We start from the raw sequence: 20,838 nt of genomic DNA on the forward strand, positions 1-20,838 counted from the left end.
TCTCAAAAAAAAATTAAAAAGTGCATAGACATGAAGCCAGAGGGGATAGATGGTGTCAAGGGAGTATTAAATGGGAGATACCAGGGACCTGTTTTTATGCTGATGGAAGTCAGGCTTGAAAAGAGGGAGAGCTTGTTGCAGGAGTGACGGTGAAAAGTCAAGAGGGGACTGGATTCAGATGACAAGAAATAACAGCTGGGAATATAGAAATAGGTGCAGGTAGGTTTGTAGATGTGTTTGGAAGAACAGGGTATTCCATTTTGGGATTTCTGATTTTCTCAGTGAGGCTTAAGTCAGAGTGGTAGAATCAAATTCAGCATGGGGGCGAAACTGGATGTGGGAAGAAGGTAGGAAAGCAGTCAAAGAGAATAGAAAATGAATGTACTAAGGGAAATTGTAGGCCCAGTGTTCACTGTTGTGCCAAACAAAGAATCGTGGCCACAAATTTTAAGTAAACCCAAACTGTTTGAGAAAGGAGATGGTTGGATTCAGCCAGGTTTGGGGCTTTGTGGAGCAGATACTCTTGAGGGAGGAGACAGGGGCTGTAATGATATTTTTTAAAGTGGATAATAAGGCCAGGCGTAGTGGCTCAAACCTGTAATCCCAGCACTTTAGGAGGCCAAGGTTGGTGGGTGACCTGAGGTCGGGAGTGCAAGACCAGCCTGACTAATGTGAAGAGACCCTCTCTCTACTAAAACTACAAAATTAGCCAGGCATGATGGCGCATGCCTGTAATCCCAGCTATTTGGGAAGCTGAGACTGGAGAATCACTTGACCCCAGTAGACGGAGGTTGCAGTAAGCCTAGATGTGCCATTGCACTCCAGCCTAGGCAACAAGAGTGAAACTCTTTATCTCAAAAAAAAAAAAAAAAAATTAGCCAGGTGTGGTGGTGCATACCTGTAATCTCAGCTACTCAGGAGGGTGAGGCAGGAGAACCGCTTGAACCTGGAAGGCAGAGGTTGCAGTGAGCCGAGATTGCACCACTGCACTTCAACCTGGGTGATAGAGCGAGACTCTTAAAAAAAAAAAAAAGGTTGATGATAGTGATGTATCATGAAAGCTGTGCTGCATGGGGTGAGGGGAAGTATAGAAAGACAGGTGTTGGTAAGTGATAGTGAAAATGGAAGGGGACTGGATCAGCAGTCTTGTGAAGTGGGAGCAGTGTTGGCAGTAGGGGTGCTAGAGGAAATGAACAGAAAGGCAGTAGGCAGGGGTCAGGGGAGGATCTTCAGAAAAGTATTATTCCCAGAAAGTTTGATTCAGATTTCTAAATAGCTTGATCTGTTGACAGTTAGATTGCATAACTTGGTGGTTTTCAAAGTACTGATCATCAAAGATTGGAATACTCTAGTATTTATTTTTCTTTTTTAAAAAATAAAGCTGTACTGGTATTTTTCTCTGTCAAGTGCTCTAATGTGTAGGAAGTGTGAATAGGTATCACCACTTTGTAGAATGCAGTTTTGTGGGGGTTTTTTGACACAGTGTCTCGCTCTGTCACCAGGCTGGAGTACAGTGGCACGATCTTGGCTCAGTGCAACCTCCATCTCCCAGGTTCAAGCAATTCTCCTGCCTCAGCAGTAGCTGGGACTACAGGCAGGTACCATCACGCCCGGCTAATTTTTGTGTTTTTAGTAGAGACAAGGTTTCAGCATGTTGGTCAGGATGGTCTCTATCTCTTGACTTTGTGATCTGTCCACCTTGGCCAAAAGTCCTGGTATTACAGGCTGGAGCCACTGCACCCAGCTTGTACTTTCTAATAAAGCTGCAGGTATCTTAACATCTTGGCAGTTTCATTACAGAACATCAAACCTGAAATTGTCTTAGATGTATACATGAACATTAAAAGTATATTTTTTTTGTTGTAAAATATGGAAGCCCTTCAAAAGGAAAATGAATAAACTGTGGTATATTCACACGACGAGGTACTAATACAGTAGTGTAATGACTGACCAGGAAGTAGAGTTACGTGTATCAGCATGGATGACTTACAAACAGAATGAGTGAAAAAAACAAGCTGCAGGAAAATAGATGATAGCATTTATATGAAGTTTCAAAACATAAAATCTGTATCTTGTTTAGGAATAGATACAAAGAAAGGCTAGGAATGATGTAACACACAATTCACAAATAGTGTTTGACCTCTGGTAAAAGAAGAGGAGAAGAGATCTGGCGAGGAGAGAGGTTTGATTGAGGTGGAATGTACAGAGGACTTCAGCTCTATTGGTAATTATTTTTCTTAGGCAGGGTGGTAGATTACTTTTTTATGTATCTGAAATAATTTATTTTCGAAAAGCTATTAGAATTTCTCAGTTTCTTCTCACTCATAAAATGACAGCCTTGGAATATGGAGGTCTAGAGTATAGAATTCTGCAACTTTTGTTAAGTTCACAGTTTAAAAAGTAGTATTTTTAGTAGAGACATCTTTATAAAATAAAGATGGTTTTCCAGTGGAATAGGACAGTTATCTCAATTAGAAGAGTTGGCCAGGTATGGTGGCTCACACCTGTAATCCCATCACTCATGACTTTGGGAGGCCAAGGCAGGTGGATTGCTTGAGCCCAGGAGTTCAAGACCAGCCATGAGCAACATGGTGAAACCCCATCTCTACAAAAAAATTCAAAAATTAGCCTAGCATGGCACATACCTATAGTCCCAGCTACTCTGGGAGGCTGAGGTGACAGGATTGCTTGGGCTCGGGAAGTCAAGGCTGTAGTGAGTGGTGATTGTGCCACTGCACTCCGGCCTGGGCAACAGAGAGCAGAAAAAAAAAAAAAAAAGAGTTGCTGGACCCTTGCAAAAACTATGGAAGTTCCCTTAGAACAAAATCATGCTCCACTTTGAGCCTTGTAGCAGGCAACATACACAGTATTACCTAGTGCCAAGAGTTTGATCATAGAGAGGAGGGTTTTAACAAAACCAAGAAGCATAAGATGAGCACTTTTAAAACAGGAAAAAAGAAAATTATTTTTTGTCCTCTTTCCTCCTTGGCCACCCCGAATGCACCTAACTTTAAGGAATGCGCCAATGATAACTCTAAGCCAAAATGTTTACTAGAGACCGTGTTCTGTCTTCATTTTTTGAGTAATATTTCTAACTCTTGTTTTTTAGGTACAAGGATGGCATAGTGGTTATAGTTGACATCAGTAAGAAAGGAGAAGTTATTCATAGGCTTCGAGGCCATGATGATGAAATCCACTCCATAGCCTGGTGTCCCCTGCCTGGTGAAGATTGTTTATCTATAAACCAAGCGGAAACTTCAGGTAGAGATGGTTTAAGTTCAGTACTGTTTAGACCTGAAGAAAGGTGGGTAGAATTATATCATTTTATTTTATTTTACTTTATTTTTTGACAGGGAGTTTCGCTCTTGTTGCCCAGGCTGGAGTGCAATGGCACGATCTCGGCTTACTGCAACCTCAGCCTCCCGAGTAGCTGGGATTACAGGCATGTGCCATGGTGCCTGGCTAATTTTTAGTAGAGATGGGGTTTCTCCATGTTGGTCAGTATGGTCTCGAACTCCTGACCTCAAGTGATCTACCCACCTTGGCTTCCCAAAGTGCTGGGATTACAGGCATGAGCCACACTGCACCTGGCCAAATTATGTCATTTTAATTATACCTAAAACTTCAGATTTTACAGTTCAGACCTATGAAAGAGATAGCTAAGTTTTGGGAACTCTTGCAAACTAAATTTTTTTATAAGTGCATGTTTACTGCAAATCAAAAACAAAATTGCCATCTCTCTCATAGAAGACCCTGAAATTACCAACGGGAATGCTGTAGCACAAGCCCCAGTAACAAATGGCTGCTACTTAGCCACCGGGAGCAAAGATCAAACCATTAGAATCTGGAGCTGTTCGAGAGGCCGAGGTAAGATTGACATTTCTTTTGTGATGTAACCTGTGTTGAGCTGGTGGAAATAGAGGTTTTTTTTCTTCTGTCCTGTTGTCCTGAGGGTGTGTCATCTTTCTGAGAGCAGTTCTTTACTTTTTGTTCTGGAATTCTGCTTCCTCAGTTGAGCCTGGGCTGGACCTCTATTCTCTCAACACCTGGCGTTAGAGATGAATGTTTCCCATGCATTCCAGGAGAAGACAAGGACCCCTTGCTTTATAGAAGGGTCACTGTTTGGCATGGGGAGCAGGTTTTGTAGTAAGAAGAGGAATATTAGAACATGGTCTGGCCTAGGCCAGGAGGATGGAAAAGATCTCAAGAGTTAGAGCTTTTAATGCACAAATGCAGAATATATTACATATACCCAGCATAGAATTATGTGTAAAAGCTCCGTTTATCCAAATTATGGAGCCCCTTAGTCATTTAGCTTTCCCAAGCTTCTCTTTGAACAGAACTTTATAAGTTTAAAAATTGAGAGAAACTCTAGGCAGAGTGAATATTTATAGTATATTATAGAATATAACCTTTATGGTAAAAATCTGGCATTTCTCTTTCTAGGAGGCTTCTCTTTCTTCATTTTATTTTTTTCCCCAGTTTTTTAAGCTATGGTGGAAAGTATAACATTTGCCATCTTTATCACTTTTAAATGTACATTTAAGTGGTATTAAGTACGCTCATAAAGTTGTACAACTGTCACAGCCATTCATCTCCAGAAGTCTACTCTCCATTCCCTCCTCCCCCAGGCCCTGGCAACCATCATTCTACTTTCTGCTCTGTGACTCTATGATTTTGACTGTTCTGAGTATTTCCTTCGAGTCAGATTGTCCCTATGGTGTGTCTTTTTGCGATCGGCTTACTTCACTTAGCATACATCCCCAAGGCCCATTGATTTTGTAGCATGTGTCAACATATCCTTCCTTTCTAAGGCTGAATAATACTCCATTGTATGTATGTCCCACATTCACTTATCCACCCATCCACTGATGGACATTTGGGTTGCTTCCATGTTTTACTATTCTAAGTAATATACTATTAACATGGATATGCTTCCCACTTTATTTTAAACTGTGATAGTTTTATATTGACCCAAATGCATTGGTGCATGTAAAGCAAGTAGCACTGTGCTTGGCATGTAGTCCAGGCCTCATCAGTGGTAAGTAACTAACAGTATAATTTTGGAAGACAGAACTTTTTTAAGATTTATAGACCACTTTTGTACATACTGCAGCTAAAACTCCAAGTAGGAACATGAGGCTGAGGATCCCTCCAGAAGGGGAACTTCTAGACTTAGAGATGTGCAGTATAATGGCCTTCAATTGTGATTGTGCAGCTGAATCAGCTGGAGAGTTTTGACAAAATGTGAGTTCTTGTCCCCGACCTCAGATCTGTGGAGTCAGAATCTCTAGCATTTAGGTCCTAACTTTTGTATTTTCTAAAGTTCCACCTGTGGTTCTGATGCATAATACAGCTTAAAAAATAGTGATTAGAAGCCTGTCAGGTGGAGGTACTCACCAGCCACAGCATGTTGACTGCCACATACTTTGTTGGATTTCTTGCCAACTAGAAAGCGTAATCTCAACCTCTATCCTTTTCACTTTGGAGTTATGTCACTCTAATACTTTTGGGTGTACAATTGAGCTGTGTTACTACATGGATTCTCAATTTTACTTGGGAACTCATTTTCCCAGACAAGAAAAATATTCTTAATATGTTGAGGTTGTCAAGATAACCTATGGAAGCTTGTTTGACCTAAATGCAGCTAGACTAGTATTAACCACTCTTCATGATGGTTAACATTATAACCATTATAACCAACCATAGGAAAATGAGATCTGAATTCTACGTAACCAAACTAACAAGTTTTTACAGCACAGATTTGAGTATTGTGAACTGCCGGTGACTTCATGGATGTAGTTTCACTGTCTTGAATGCCCATTGCCCTTCTTTTAATCTGCAGCGGTGATGATTTTGAAATTGCCCTTTCTGAAGAGGAGAGGAGTGGGTATAGACCCAACTGTTAAAGAGCGCCTTTGGTTGACACTCCATTGGCCCAGCAATCAGCCGTCACAGCTGGTATCTAGCTGCTTTGGGTAAGTCTTTTTGGGTCGTGCTTTCTTAGATATATTTTCTTTTTCTATTTAGTCTGAAAGACTCCTAGGTTTCTCTTTATAGATGGAGAAAGTAGTGGCCAAAGCTTGTATTACGATGGGCCATTTGAAATGGAAAAATTATGAGACTAATGCCTGTGCTGTCAACTAACAGAGCTGTAAAAAGATCAAATGAGTATAGTCTGGCAGGTAGGAGTATGGACTCTGAAGTCAGAACTGCATTTCAGAATCACTTTGCCACTCACTGCCTTGTATTCATGGGACCCTTTATTTTTCTGAGGTTCAGTCTTTTCACGTGTAGAAAGAGGAGTCTTTCTCTGTCAGGGTCTTGCTCTGTCACCCAGGCTGTAGCGCAGTTGTGCAAACATAGCTCACTGCAGCCTCAACCTCCTGAGCTCAAGCAATTCTCTCACCTCAGCTTCCCAAGTAACTGGGACCATACATGTGCACCACCATGCCCAGCTAATTTTTTAATTGTTTGTAGAGATAGGGTCTCATTTTGTTGCCCAGGCTGGACTTGAGATCTGGGCTTCAAGCAATCCTCCTGCCTTGGGCCCCCAAAGTGCTGGGATCACAGATATGAGCTACTGTACCCAGACTTCCCGGAGATATTTTGTGTGTATTTCAGAATATGCAATTTTTCTCTCCTTAAAAAACAACAAATCATTTTGCAGCTATGAGCCTAGACTCTGATTCAGCAGTCACTTGTTTTTAGATTGTCTGTAAAAGAACTAATGCTTATGTTTTTCCTTCATAGAGGTGAGCTGTTGCAATGGGATCTCACTCAGTCTTGGAGACGGAAATACACCCTCTTTAGTGCTTCATCAGAAGGGCAAAATCATTCAAGAATTGTTTTTAATTTATGTCCTTTACAAACAGAGGATGACAAACAGCTACTACTTTCTACATCAATGGATAGAGATGTAAGAACTGCTTATTTTCACTCAGCATTGTAGGCAGCAGTTTACAACCTGGGTGGGATTAGAGGGCTTTTTCAAACCACCTGTCAAGTCATAATACCCCACCCCTGACTCCAGTTTTAGAGTTACTGCTATAGATCAGCACAGAATATATCAATAGTTCAAATGTAGGGAGAATGTGAAGACCCACCAAAATTCTTTTTTGTTAGAGCAGATATTCTTTTTTGTTAGAAGGGTAATTTTGCCAACAGAAGGACGTGTTAGGTCAAGCTTGTCCAACCCACAGCTTAGGACAGTTTCGAGCTCACCAGCTATTGTTAGTGTTGGTGTATTTTATGTGTGGCCCAAGACAATTCTGCTTTCAGTGTGGCCCCAGGAAGCCAAAAGACTGGACACCCTATGTTAAGTCCTCATGCTGTAGTTTATCCTAATCTGCAGTTTATGTAGCAGAATAGAAATCTTTCCGAGAGCATTGGCTTTATTTGAAAGTCCGTTACCTTACTGTTTTGCAATTAAGCTAGGCTTATTTGGTAGACTTTGTTTTCTCCCAAGCCTGTCTCTTAAACAAGTGATGACTAAAAACTTACCACTCCTCCTTCCCTGGGTATAAGATGTTCTGCCTTTTGAGAGAGCAGTTCTTTGATTTTTCCGCTGTGCTGAGGCCATCTTCTTCCTTAGAGTTTGCCAAATGAGGAGGTTACCGGTACTATAATAGAATGGAAAGGCCACTGAACTTGGAGACAGGAAGTGTGGGTTCTGTTTTATTAATTGTGTAATCCTGAATTCACTTGAAATCTTTGGAAGTAAATATATATTAAGATCCTTTTAAGCAACATCATTATTACTGATTTTTTTTTTCTTAGCAGTGCTTTCTTCAGTTCCTACTGGAAGACATACAATATCCTTACCTATCCCATATCTGTTTCTTTTTCCTATTTCTCTGTTCTGTTTTATGTTTAGGCCCTTACCATTAATCTTTGCAGGTAAAATGTTGGGACATGGCCACCCTGGATTGCTGCTGGACCCTGCCTTCCCTTGGTGGGTTTGCATACAGCCTGGCTTTCTCTCCTGTGGACATAGGCTCTTTGGCCATAGGTGTTGGGGATGGCATGATCCGTGTATGGAATACACTCTCCATAAAGAACAACTATGATGTGAAAAATTTTTGGCAAGGTGTCAAGTCCAAGGTTACAGCGGTAAGGATTTCTTTTTTGAGCTTGTTTTGAATTTTGTTTTCAAATCGTTCTCTTTTATGCCTGTTCATTTAAATGAGCTCTGTTGAGGATAAAACGTTTGGGTTTAAAGTATTTTCAATGAAGTTTGAAACTAGGAAAGCAGAAAGACCCTGTAAGCAAATCCATTATCCTCCAAATTCAGAGTTTATTAAGGTTTTGTTCATCTCAGCATTTTTTCTAATATTAAGAAATTAGAAATGGTCTAACTGTATGTTCCTAAAGAATATATTAAGTTATAATATAACCACATGTTGGAATGGCATCACATTATTGAAAATGATAATGTAGATTCTTCCTTGATGTGGAAAATTATTATAAATGATTTATGAACCATGTCAGTTATAAAACATGAATGCAGGTTACAAAACACTATGTGTAATTTTTTTGGTTTTCTCTAAAATGATACTTTTGGCTGTTGAATCTAAAAGTAATAAATTTTTGTGATTTAAAAAGAAAACCAAACAACATAAACAAGGAGAAAGCAAACATTGTTTTCCTACCCTCCACTCCAGTCCCCTACTTACACAACCCAGAGAACCACTGTGGACAGTTTATGATACATCTTTTCAAATGTTGTAAACTATTTAATATTAATAGAACTGTATTTCCAGATTCTTCCGGAATCTTTCATTTCCATTCGACAGTGTATAATGCACATCATTTACATATTTGAACCCATTTGGTTTTTTCAATTGTGTGTATCTAAGTTTATTCACAAAAATATCTAGAAAGAGAGATACAAGGCCGGGCGCGGTGGCTCACGCCTGTAATCCCAGCACTTTGGGAGGCCGAGGCAGGTGGATCACGAGGTCGAGAGATCGAGACCATCCTGGTCAACATGGTGAAACCCCATCTCTACTAAAAATACAAAAAAAATTAGCTGGGCATGGTGGTGCGTGCCTGTAATCCCAGCTACTCAGGAGGCTGAGACAGGAGAATTGCCTGAACCCAGGAGGTGGAGGTTGCGGTGAGCCGAGATCGTGCCGTTGCACTCCAGCCTGGGTAACAAGAGCGAAACTCCGTCTCAAAAAAAAAAAAAAAAAAAAAAAAAAAAAAGAGAGATACAAAATCTGCTGTCAGTTTTGTGAATGAAAGATTACAGATGACATTGACTTTGTTTTTAATATCCCTTTTTCTCCTTTAAATAATGAAGAAATCAGACGAAGAAAGTTTTCCCTTTGGATGCTTAAAGGGTAATGTAAGGATTCCCGGATTCCCTTAACTATATACCCCATTTCTTATATTCTCACTTGGAAACTCTTTTTTTTGTAGCTCTGCTGGCACCCAACCAAGGAACGTTGCTTAGCTTTTGGAACTGATGATGGAAAAGTAGGATTGTATGATACCTACTCCAACAAGTAAGAAATGGGTGATTCTTCTTCCATTGTGGCTCAGAGAAGCCAAAAGATTGGACACCCCTGCTCTAGAATAATGCCTCACTTTATCCTTTTCATAATATTGCGTTTTCAATTTGAAGACTACAAATCAGTTGTTTGGCAGACTGTTCCACATTTTGGACTTGTCAGTTATCTCCTTGTGGTAGCTTCTAACACATTTCCATGTTGCCTGTATTTTGTACAAACTGGAAGTTATGTCTAGAGCTACACTGTCCGTTATAGTAGTCATTAACCACAGGTAATTACTGAGCACTTGAAAGGGGCCAAGTCTAAACTGAGATGTGCTGTAAGTGTAAAATATACACCAGAGTTCCGAGTCTTAATATTTTTTAAAAAAAAATTTAGCCGGGCGCGGTGGCTCAAGCCTGTAATCCCAGCACTTTGGGAGGCTGAGGCGGGTGGATCACGAGGTCGAGAGATCGAGACCATCCTGGTCAACAGGGTGAAACCCCGTCTCTACTAAAAGTGCAAAAAATTAGCTGGGCATGGTGGCACGTGCCTGTAATCCCAGCTACTCAGGAAGCTGAGGCAGGAGAATTGCCTGAGCCCAGGAGGAGGAGGTTGCGGTGAGCCGAGATCGTGCCATTGCACTCCAGCCTGGGTAACAAGACTGAAACTCTGTCTCAAAAAAAAAAAAAAAGGAAATGTGATGTTAATGGCACAAAGTCTAAAATGACTTCTTATCTTTTGCATGACTATAAAGTGAATACATTTGGGTGGTGATAATATATGTTCTGGTTAAATGGGTAAGAGTAACATTTTTAGGGGGATAAAATATGTTTGGGACTTAATCATTTTGATAGTAAATATTTGATATTTAAATATCATTTAAATGTAAATATTACATAATAACTGCTTCTTTACAATCAACTATCTGGACCAAGATATTGTTGAATGATTTATCTCCAGTTATTGGTAGTAACATTTATAATGGGGACCTTTTAGAAAAAGATGGTCTGCTTTTCACTATGCCTTTTTGTTTAAATCTCTATTTGTTCTCTCTCCCCCTCTTCTAAAGGCCTCCACAAATTTCTAGCACATATCATAAGAAGACTGTATATACTTTAGCCTGGGGGCCACCAGTACCCCCAATGTCACTTGGTAAGTGTCTGAGCAATTCTTTAACAAATATGAGAATATTCTCTTTCTTTCAGTTTAATCCTAAAATATTAAAGATGGAGAGTCATAACTTATGTGGACTACTTATGTCTCCAGGGGTTCATGAAGGCAGTAGTGGCAGGTAATAAATCACAATTGCTGGGAGCAAACATTTACCCATAATATGCTCCAAACTCACTAAAGCATTGTTTCTTTATTTTAGCTGAAATTTTTCATTGTGTGTATAGTTATCATGCTGGGTCCTTATACCCAGTCTGATATTCTTCACTAAAACTTACTGTCACTTTTTAATTTTATCAGAATAAGAATGTTACTTCAGTATGCCAACAGAATAATACCTGTTTTCACCCACTGTAAAAGCAAATTTGAAGTTTCTGAAATGATTTCTTGCCTTTGTTCAGCATTCTACCCCTTTCCCTCTTCTAGCCCATCAGTCTTTTCTTTTTCTTTCTTTCTTTCTTTCTTTTTTTTTTTTTTTTTTTTTTTTTGAGACAGAGTCTCACTCTGTTGCCAGGCTGGAGTGCAGTGGCATGATCTCAGCTCACTGCAACCTCCATCTCCCAAGTTCAAGCGATTCTCTTGCCTCAGCCTCCCAAGTAGCTGAGACTACAGGCATGCACCACGACACCCAGTTAATTTTTGTATTTTTAGTAGAAACAGGGTTTCACCATGTTGGCCAGGATAGTCTCGATCTCTTGACCTCATGATCCCCCTGCCTCGGCCTCCCACAGTGCTGGGATTACAGGCATGAGCCACCGTGCCTGGTGTCTTTCTTTTTCTTATTCTAAAGTAATGAGTCTTTCCTATTAGCTTTTTAAATAAGTATGTTCATCAAAAGTCTCTGATAAGCTTTTCTTAACCATCTATGATGAAACAATTGTAAATTTCTATAGGAATTGCATTAAATAGGAAAGTAGTATAAATTTTCCGAACTCCAGTAGCACTGGAATTTGTAGTTCATTTATTCAACACATATTTACAAGATATTTGATTTGTGATCTAGCAGTGGTAAAAGTAAAACTTGCTTTTGGAGAAACCCACCAGAATCACTGTTTGCTTCTTAAAAATTAACAAGAGAAGGGGCCGGGCGCGGTGGCTCAAGCCTGTAATCCCAGCACTTTGGGAGGCTGAGGCGGGTGGATCACAAGGTCAAGAGATCGAGACCATCTTGGTCACCAAGGTGAAACCCCGTCTCTACTAAAAATACAAAAAATTAGCTGGGCATGGTGGCTCATGCCTGTAATCCCAGCTACTCAGGAGGCTGAGACAGGAGAATTGCCTGAACCCAGGAGGCGGAGGTTGCGGTGAGCCGAGATCGTGCCATTGCACTCCAGCCTGGGTAACAAGAGCGAAACTCCATCTCAAAAAAAAAAAAAAAAAAAAATTAACAAGAGAATTGTTGTGATACTAAGGAAATCACTGCTTTGACGACAGCTCCTTTTAATAAGACATAGAAAGTCCTACTGTGCTGTATAATTCCCAAAGAGTACTCATTTTTGGAAAAATAAGCAAATTCTCAAAAGCCTTGCTTTAAGAACGTATATGTTTGTTTTCTGATTCCAGCTTTTGGACCCCTACTATTAAGAGTGCCTGGAGAATGTTTAAAGCAAATATGTTGCATCAAATAAATTAACCTAGAATTACAGTAGTATACCTTTTTTACTTCTGCTCTCAACAACTGTTCAGATGGAAAAAAGAATCTAATACATTTATTCCGATGTATCAGAATGTTTCAAATATATAATTTTTTTTTTTTTTTTGGGACAGAGTCTCAAGGCTAAAGTGCAATGGCATGATTTGAGTTCACTGCAACTTCCGCCTCATGGCTTCAATCAGTTCTCCTGCTTCAGCCTCCTGAGTAGCTGAGGGTTACAGGCGTGAGCCATTATGCCCGGCTAGTTTTTGCATTTTTAGTAGAGATGGGGTTTTACCATGTTGGCCAGGCTGGTCTCGAACTCCTGACTTCAGATGATCCACCCCCGCTTGGCCTCCCAAAGTGCTGGTATTACAGGCATCAGCCACCGTGTCTGGCCTCAAATATAGAATTCCTTTAAAACATCTCATAGTATGATATGGTCATACTGTACCAACAAATAGTTAAGCTGGTGAAGTACAAAACTGATAAGCTTTCTTTTCTTGTTTCATATAGGAGGAGAAGGAGACAGACCTTCCCTTGCTTTATACAGCTGTGGAGGAGAAGGGATTGTCTTACAGCATAACCCTTGGAAGCTTAATGGAGAGGCCTTTGACATCAACAAACTCATCAGGGACAGCAATTCAATCAAAGTGAGTTCTTGTAGTCCTAAAGTCTCTTCTTGATCTTTCTACATCACAGATCCCTCTGGGTTTCCCATCTTGCAAAATAAATGCCTTTATTAGAGATCACCATCATCATACTAAGTCAGTTTTCTTAAATGTTCTTATAAGGCCATGTGTGAATTTATGAGTTATAACATATATCTTAGGAGTCTTTATCCTTGAGTAAAAAACAAAGAAGTACCTCTCAGACAGTGGGTATGAGGCAAAAAATGAACTACTGAAACAAAAAAGGTTTGTCTCAATTGCAGTAATGATTTATTATTATAAACTTTCAGGTCTTAGATATAAAGCATGCTTTTCAGGCCAACCACTTTCACCAAAGTGATACTGTGGTAAAAATAACAATAATATAGTGTCCAAGTGTAACTGCATGGTGCTTTACTTAAGACAAAATTGTCATTTTATTTTTAATTTTCTAGTAAAATGATTTTAGATGTACACAAATCTACAAAAATAATACACATAATTTGCTTATATCCTTTACCCAGCTTCCCACATTTAATCACATTTGCATTATCTTTCTGTCAGTATGCACCAGAACTGTCTTTTAAAGTCAGACCTTAAATGTTGAGATGTCCTTAGCCTTTCTTTTCTGAGACAGAGTCTTATTCTGTCACCCAGGCTGGAATACAGTGGTGCAATCTCGGCTCACTGCAACCTCCTCCTCTCAGGTTCGTGCGATTCTCCTGCCTCAGCTTCCCAAGTAGCTGGGACTACAGGCTTGAGCTACCATGCCCAGCTAATTTTTGTATTTTTAAGTAGAGACAGGGTTTTACCATGTTGTCCAGGCTGGTCTCTAACTTCTGAGCTTAGTTGATCCACCCATTTTGGCCTCCTTACCTTTTCAAATGAGTATTTTTATTTATTTATTTACTTATTTATTTTTTGAGAGAGAGCCTCTTTCTGTCACCCAGGCTGGAGTGCAGTGATGCAATCTCAGCTCACTGCCTCTGCTTCCTGGATTCAAGTGATTCTCATGTCTTGGCCACCCAAGTAGCTGGGATTACAGGTGTGTGCCAAGCCTGGCTAATTTTTGTGTTTTTATTAGAAACAAGGTTTCACCATGGTGGCCAGGCTGTGGTCTCAAGTGATCCACCCACCTCGGCCTCCCAAAGTGCTGGGCTTATAGGCATGAGCCACCATACCCAGCCCAAATGAGCATTTTTATATTATTGCTCATTGCTTTTGTATGGCAAGTGTAAAAGTAATATTTAATTATAAATTGAGTTATATTGGTTGATTATATTCCCTCATTGTCTTAAATTTTAGCTAAACATTAACATTCAGCAGTGAATAAACGAGACAAAATACCTGTTCTAAGACTCTTTTAATTAATTGGCACTTGAATGTATGGATCAGAGGTTCATACTAGGAGATTGCGCTGGAAATAGAAATTTGGAATCCCTTCATAATACTGATAAATGAAGAAGCTAAGGGCATGTATGAGGTGGGCTAAAGAGACAATTGAGAAGAGGGCCCAGGCAGCACATAGAAATAAGAGGAGAGTGATTCAGGGAACACCAGCATGTAGATATGAGAGGGGAATGATTTAGGGAAAGAAGCTTTGAAGGGATAAAAAAACAAGGAGGTATATATAGTTTTTGTTTAAGACCGTGGTTCCCATGGTGTTCAAGCCGATGGGCACAGATCACTTTAATTAAATACGTTTCACTAGGTTAAGCATTGTAAACATTTAGTGCTTATTGGCCTTGGGGTTTTTTTCTTCTTCTTCTTCTTCTTCTTCTTCTTTTTTATTGTCCCAGTTAGGAAATGAGAATTAGAATGCTTGTTCTTAGTTATCCTTTGAGTAATTATGTAGATTATTTACAAGAATAGCTGTTGTATAATTAGAACATTTTTTTAACTCTAGGGATTTTTTTTTCTCATGCTGTCATTGTTGATTTGTGAGATATGTTTAGAGTCAAGATTGGTTTGTTTTGCTTTCTAGTTCAAATTGCCTGTACACACAGAGATCAGTTGGAAAGCAGATGGCAAAATCATGGCTCTTGGCAATGAAGATGGGTATGTATTTGCTTCTTTAAGATAAAAAGTTTGCAAATGCACATATATTTGATCACAAGCTGACTAATGTCATCTGTAATATTAGCTGGGAAGGCCCAGTTGTATTTGGCATTTTGAATGATTCTTGATATCCTCTGCTGATCCAGAAGTGCCTTGTGTCTTTGAGAACTACAGAATTACTTAGATATTTTCAGTCCATTGAGAGTATTTGGCTACACTGTATTTTGGCTGTCTTGTGCCTCACAAAATGGTCATCTCACATGTTGAACCGCCTAAACCTCACTCCATTTTTTTTAAAGTAAGCCTAGTCAGAAATGCTTTCTAGGTCCAAGTCCTGTCCAGTGTTAATCAGAGTAACACAGTCCTAATTCAGCCTTTGATTTGTTAATTCTTTTAGCTTCTCCCTGTGATCATTTGTCATTAATGCCTGATGAACACAATTTCATCAAGCATTGTTAAAATCTTAGGAGATTGTTACACTGAGGTAGTGTGGAAAGTTGAAATTTTAAAAAGTTTCTTTTTTTTTTTGAGACGGAGTTTCGCTCTTGTTACCCAGGCTGGAGTGCAATGGTGCGATCTCGGCTCACTGCAACCTCCGCCTCCTGGGCTCAGGCAATTCTCCTGCCTCAGCCTCCTGAGTAGCTGGGATTACAGGCACGTGCCACCATGCCCAGCTAATTTTTTGTATTTTTAGTAGAGACGGGGTTTCACCGTGTTGACCAGGATGGTCTCGATCCTTGACCTCGTGATCCACCCGCCTCGGCCTCCCAAAGTGCTGGGATTACAGGCGTGAGCCACCGCGCCCGGCCATTATTAGAATTTTTAAAAGCTAAATATGCTTTTTGGAAAATAACTTTTTATACTTTACTTGTTTAATGAGAGAATGACCTTTGCAGTGATAGAGAGGGTTATCCTATTCTGCCTTATCTTTCCTTGGCTGATGGAGTGAGGGAGCCGCTGTTTGCATTGTAACTTGCAATTTGATCATCCATCTTTCTTGTTTTGATGTGTTTCTTATTCCAGAACAATAGAAATATTTCAGGTTCCCAACTTGAAACTGATCTGTACTATCCAACAGCATCACAAGCTTGTGAATACCATTAGCTGGCATCATGAACATGGCAGCCAGCCGGAGCTGAGCTATCTGATGGCCTCTGGCTCCAACAATGCAGTCATTTATGTGCACAACCTGAAGACTGTCATAGGTAACTTTGGTTTCTTTCATACTGGATATAATACTGTGTGTTCAGCTACTCTCCATTCTAATCCTTATCCCTTTTTACTTTATTTTTGACATTAAAATAAGTATTATTCTTACTTTTTCTGTTTCAAAGTAATAGATTCATCTTATTTTAAAATCCTTTCAAACATGACAAAAATGGTAACAGAAAATGGAGTTGGCCAGGCACAGTTGCTCACACCTGTAATCCCAGCACTTTTGGAGGCCACAGCAAGATTACTTGTGGCCAGAATTTTGAGACCAGCCTATTAAACAGTGAGGCTTAGTCTCTACAAAAAATTAAAAATAAAACAAATTAGCCAGGTTAGAAGTGCACACCTGTAGTCCCAGCTACTTGGAGGGCTGAGCTGGGAGGATCATTTGATCTTAAGAGTTTGAGGCTTCAGTGAGCTCTATTTGTACCACTGCACCCTAGTCTGGGTGACGCAGCACACCCTATCTCAAAAAAGAAAGGAAAAAAAAAAAATGAGATTTTCCCCTAAAATCTCATCATTCAGTAACCAGTGTTATTGGTTTGCTGCATATTTTCTCTAGATTTTATAATAAAGTCCTAGCCTACATATGTATATATGTTAGTATATGTTAATAGGTTTTCACCTCTGTGTACTTGTATGAAAGAATAATCTATCCCTAGCTAAAAATAAATCACTGTATATAATATATACCGTTTGCAGTTTTTTCCTCTAAATTTACAATATTTATCATGGACATCTTTTTGTGTCAGTACATTAAAGATCAATCTTGCTGTTACTAACAGATATCTGTCGGCCAGGCACAGTGGCTCATGCTGTAATCCTGGCACTTTGGGAGGCCATAGTGGAAAGATAGCTTGAGACCAGGAGTTTGAGACCTGCCTGGGCAATGTAGTGAGACCCCTCCTCTACAAAAAAAAAAATTTTTTTTTTAAATTGTCTGTTTATTGTATTATATGGACATACTAATTTATCCATTTCACAATTAAATGACATTCAAATTATTTACATTTTTTTTTACAATTTACTATTATAATAAACTGCCTTATACATATATCTTCATGAACATGAATATTTTTCATATAGAAAATTCTAGAAGTAGAATTGCTTGGTAAAAAGATGTAGTTTTTTAATAGTTATTGCTAAACAGCTCTCTAAAAACATTATATCATTTAATACTTCCTCCAGCAGTTTTGGAGTGTTAACCACAAACTCAGGACACATCCCTCATTCCTGTGTTTGATTATACCTGATCCTCCTAAATCCTGTGAGGGTGATAGGTATTGTTATCCTCATTTTCCCAAGATTAAACTGAGGCCCAGAAAGGTTAACTGTTCAAGCAAGTGTCCTCGCTAATACATGATAGAGCCCAGATTCAACCTCAGAGTATCTAATTGCAGAGTCTGTATGTGTTCTAGCAAGTGCTACGCCTCACCTAGTGAGTTAACTTCCATGTGGGGATGATTTATTCCATAAGGAATCTTAAATTTCATTGAGGCCCCTTCGGCACCTGGGAAAACCATAGTAGGTGGTCAGAAGAGCCATTTTTAAATATGAGTGAAGTGGGATTACTTTTTTAGGAAAAAAGGTAAGATATAATTTCTTCATATCATATTAGGATATGAAGGTAAAAAAAGGTAAAAAAAAAAAAAAAAAGATATAATTTCTTCATAACATATTAGGATATGAAGAAATTATAATCCGACACTGAACTGTTTTCAGAGTGATATAAAACATGCTCTCAGCCATAGTGAAAGTAGTTGACATTTTCACTTCTCTAGAATTTACTTCCAGTAGCTTTTTTATTTTTATTTTTTTGAGACAAAGTCTCGCCTGTCATCCAGGCTGGAGTGTGGTGGCAACCTCTGCAACCTCTCTGCAACCTCTGTCCCCAGGTCCCGGCTCTAGCAGTTCTGCCTCACCCTCCTGAGTAGCTAGGATTACATGCACATGCCACCATGCCTAGCTAATTTTTGTACTTTTAGTAGAGATAGGGTTTCACCGTGTTGCCCAGGCTGGTCTCAAACTCCTGATCTTGTGATTCACCCACCTCGGTCTCCTAAAGTGCTGGAATTACAGGCATGAACCATTGTACTTGGCCCTTTCATCAGTTTTCTAAGAATCTTTTTTTTTTTTTGAAACGGAGTTTTCGCTCTTGTTACCCAGGCTGGAGTGCAATGGCAGGATCTCGGCTCACCGCAACCTCCGCCTCCTGGGTTCAGGCAATTCTCCTGCCTCAGCCTCCTGAGTAGCTGGGATTACAGGCACACGCCACCATGCCCAGCTAATTTTTTGTATTTTTAGTAGAGACGGGGTTTCACCATGTTGACCAGGATGGTCTCGATTTCTTGACCTCGTGATCCACCCGCCTCGGCCTCCCAAAGTGCTGGGATTACAGGATTGAGCCACCGCACCCGGCCTAAGAATCTTATTTGTAACAAGAAAAAATACTTTTTGTTCTAGTAGTGACTCTCCTGGATTAAAAGCAATATGGAAAAAGTATTAAAATATAGATACATTTTTCTAATGGTAAATAATAGACAGTGTCTAACTAATGAACATATGTTAGCTGATTCTGATCTTATGATTATTATTGGGATTCCAAATTAATCATCCACTTTATATCACATCTACTAAATAATAGAGAAGGGAAGAAAACTGCCCGAATCCATTCATTTAATTTTTACCTTCTTATTTTGAAAAAGTGAGACTTGGAGAAAAGTTACAAGAATTGTACAAAGAAATCTCATATACTTTTTCCTATTAATAGATTCAACAGTTTTTAATGTGTTGTCACATTAGCTTTATTCTGTGTGCGTATGTTTACGTAGTTTTTCCTACCCATTATTAGTTTGTTGGTTTAACTTAATATACGATAGTTTAATCGTTCCCCAAAAATATATCTAACTATTATTTGTCAATTTAAACAACTAGTTTAGGCTAGGCATGGTGACTCATGCCTGTAATCTTAACACTTTAGGAGGCCATGGCAGGAAAATCACTTGAAGCCAGGAGTTCAGGACCATCCTGAGCAATGTAGCGAAACCCCAACTCTACAAAAGTTTTAAAAATTATTAGCTGGACATCTGCCGGGCGCGGTGGCTCAAGCCTGTAATCCCAGCACTTTGGGAGGCCGAGGCGGGTGGATCACGAGGTCGAGAGATCGAGACCATCCTGGTCAACAAGGTGAAACCCCGTCTCTACTAAAAATACAAAAAGTTAGCTGGGCATGGTGGTGCGTGCCTGTAATCCCAGCTACTTAGGAGGCTGAGGCAGGAGAATTGCCTGAGCCCAGGAGGCGGAGGTTGCGGTGAGCCGAGATCGCGCCATTGCACTCCAGCCTGGGTAACAAGAGCGAAACTCCGTCTCAAAAAAAAAAAAAAAAAAAAAAAAAATTAGCTGGACATGCGGGCATGGTAGCTCACATCTGTAATCCTAGCACTTTGGGAAGCCAAGGTGGACGGATCACCTTGGGTCAGGAGCTCGAGATCAGCCTGACCAACATGGAGAAACCCTGTCTCTACTAAAAATACAAAATTAGCCGGGCGTGGTGGCACATGCCTGTAATCTTAGCTACTCAGGAGGCCGAGGCAGGAGAATCACTTGAACCTGGGAGGTGGAGGTTGCAGTGAGCCAAGATTGTGCCATTGCACTCCAGCCTGGGCAACAAGAGTGAAACTCTCTCTCAAAAAAAAAAAAAAAAAATTAGCTGGACATGTTGGCCCAGTTGCCCACAGGCTGAAGTAGGAGGATCCCTTGGGCCCAGGAGTTGGAGGCTGCATGCAGTTAGCTATGATTGTGTGACTGTACTTCACCCTTGGCCACAAAGTAAGACCTAGTCTGTTTAAAAAAAAAAAAAAGGGTAAAATAATTTGACACCCATATTCTAGTTGTGTCAGTTGATGCAATAATGTCCTTAATAGTGATTTTTTTTTTTCTCCAGTGCAGATTCCAACGCAGGATCACCTGTTTGCATTTGGTTGTCATGTCTCTTTAGTCTCCTTTCATCTATAATAATTTCTGAGCCTTTTAAGAATTATGTATGTATTGGCCGAGTGCAGTGGCTCACGCCTGTAATCCCAGCACTTTGGGAGGTCGAGGCGGGTGGATCACGAGGTCAAGAGATCGAGACCATCCTGGTCAACATGGTGAAACGCCGTCTCTACTAAAAATACAAAAAAGTAGCTGGGCATGGTGGCGCGTGCCTGTAATCCCAGCTACTCAGGAGGCTGAGGCAGGAGAGTTGTCTGAACCCAGGAGGCAGAGGTTGCGGTGAACCGAGATCACGCCATTGCACTCCAGCCTGGGTAACAAGAGCAAAACTCCGTCTCAAAAAAAAAAAAAAAGAATTATGTGTGTATATATTTATTTTTTAGAAACTGAGTCTCACTGTGTTGTCCAGGCTGGAATGCAGTGGTACAGTCATAGCTCACCAAAGCCTCCAACTCCTCATGGGCTTAAGCCATTCTCCCACCTCAGGCTCCCGAGTAGCTGGGACTACAGGCGCACACCACCATGCCTGGCTAGGCTGTGTGTGTGTGTGTTTTCCTTCTTTTTTTTTTTTTTTTTTTTTTTGAGACAGGGTCTCACTCTGTAATCCAGGCTGGAGTGCAGTGGC

The 20,838-nt window shown here is 40.1% G+C and overlaps 1 protein-coding gene across 3 annotated transcripts in view; it reads left to right on the top strand.

Annotated features, from left to right (window-relative positions):
- GEMIN5 (gem nuclear organelle associated protein 5) overlaps positions 1-20,838 on the top strand; it is a 64,434-nt gene that overhangs the window by 3,934 nt on the left and 39,662 nt on the right. For 2 of the 3 annotated variants that reach the window (XR_012511952.1, XM_039477993.2), the window contains exons 4-13: positions 3,110-3,261; positions 3,748-3,867; positions 5,846-5,978; positions 6,754-6,919; positions 7,900-8,112; positions 9,424-9,509; positions 10,567-10,649; positions 12,817-12,953; positions 14,935-15,008; positions 16,032-16,213. Coding sequence is in view for 2 of the 3 variants with exons in the window: in XM_039477993.2 (XP_039333927.2) it covers positions 3,110-3,261; positions 3,748-3,867; positions 5,846-5,978; positions 6,754-6,919; positions 7,900-8,112; positions 9,424-9,509; positions 10,567-10,649; positions 12,817-12,953; positions 14,935-15,008; positions 16,032-16,213 (1,346 nt within the window). In the remaining variant the exon portion in view is untranslated. The remainder of the gene's footprint in view (positions 1-3,109; positions 3,262-3,747; positions 3,868-5,845; positions 5,979-6,753; positions 6,920-7,899; positions 8,113-9,423; positions 9,510-10,566; positions 10,650-12,816; positions 12,954-14,934; positions 15,009-16,031; positions 16,214-20,838) is intronic. The other variant, XM_074378810.1, reaches the window with a different exon arrangement.

Source organism: Saimiri boliviensis, chromosome 1, assembly GCF_048565385.1.
Source record: "Saimiri boliviensis isolate mSaiBol1 chromosome 1, mSaiBol1.pri, whole genome shotgun sequence".
NCBI lineage: Eukaryota > Metazoa > Chordata > Mammalia > Primates > Cebidae > Saimiri > Saimiri boliviensis.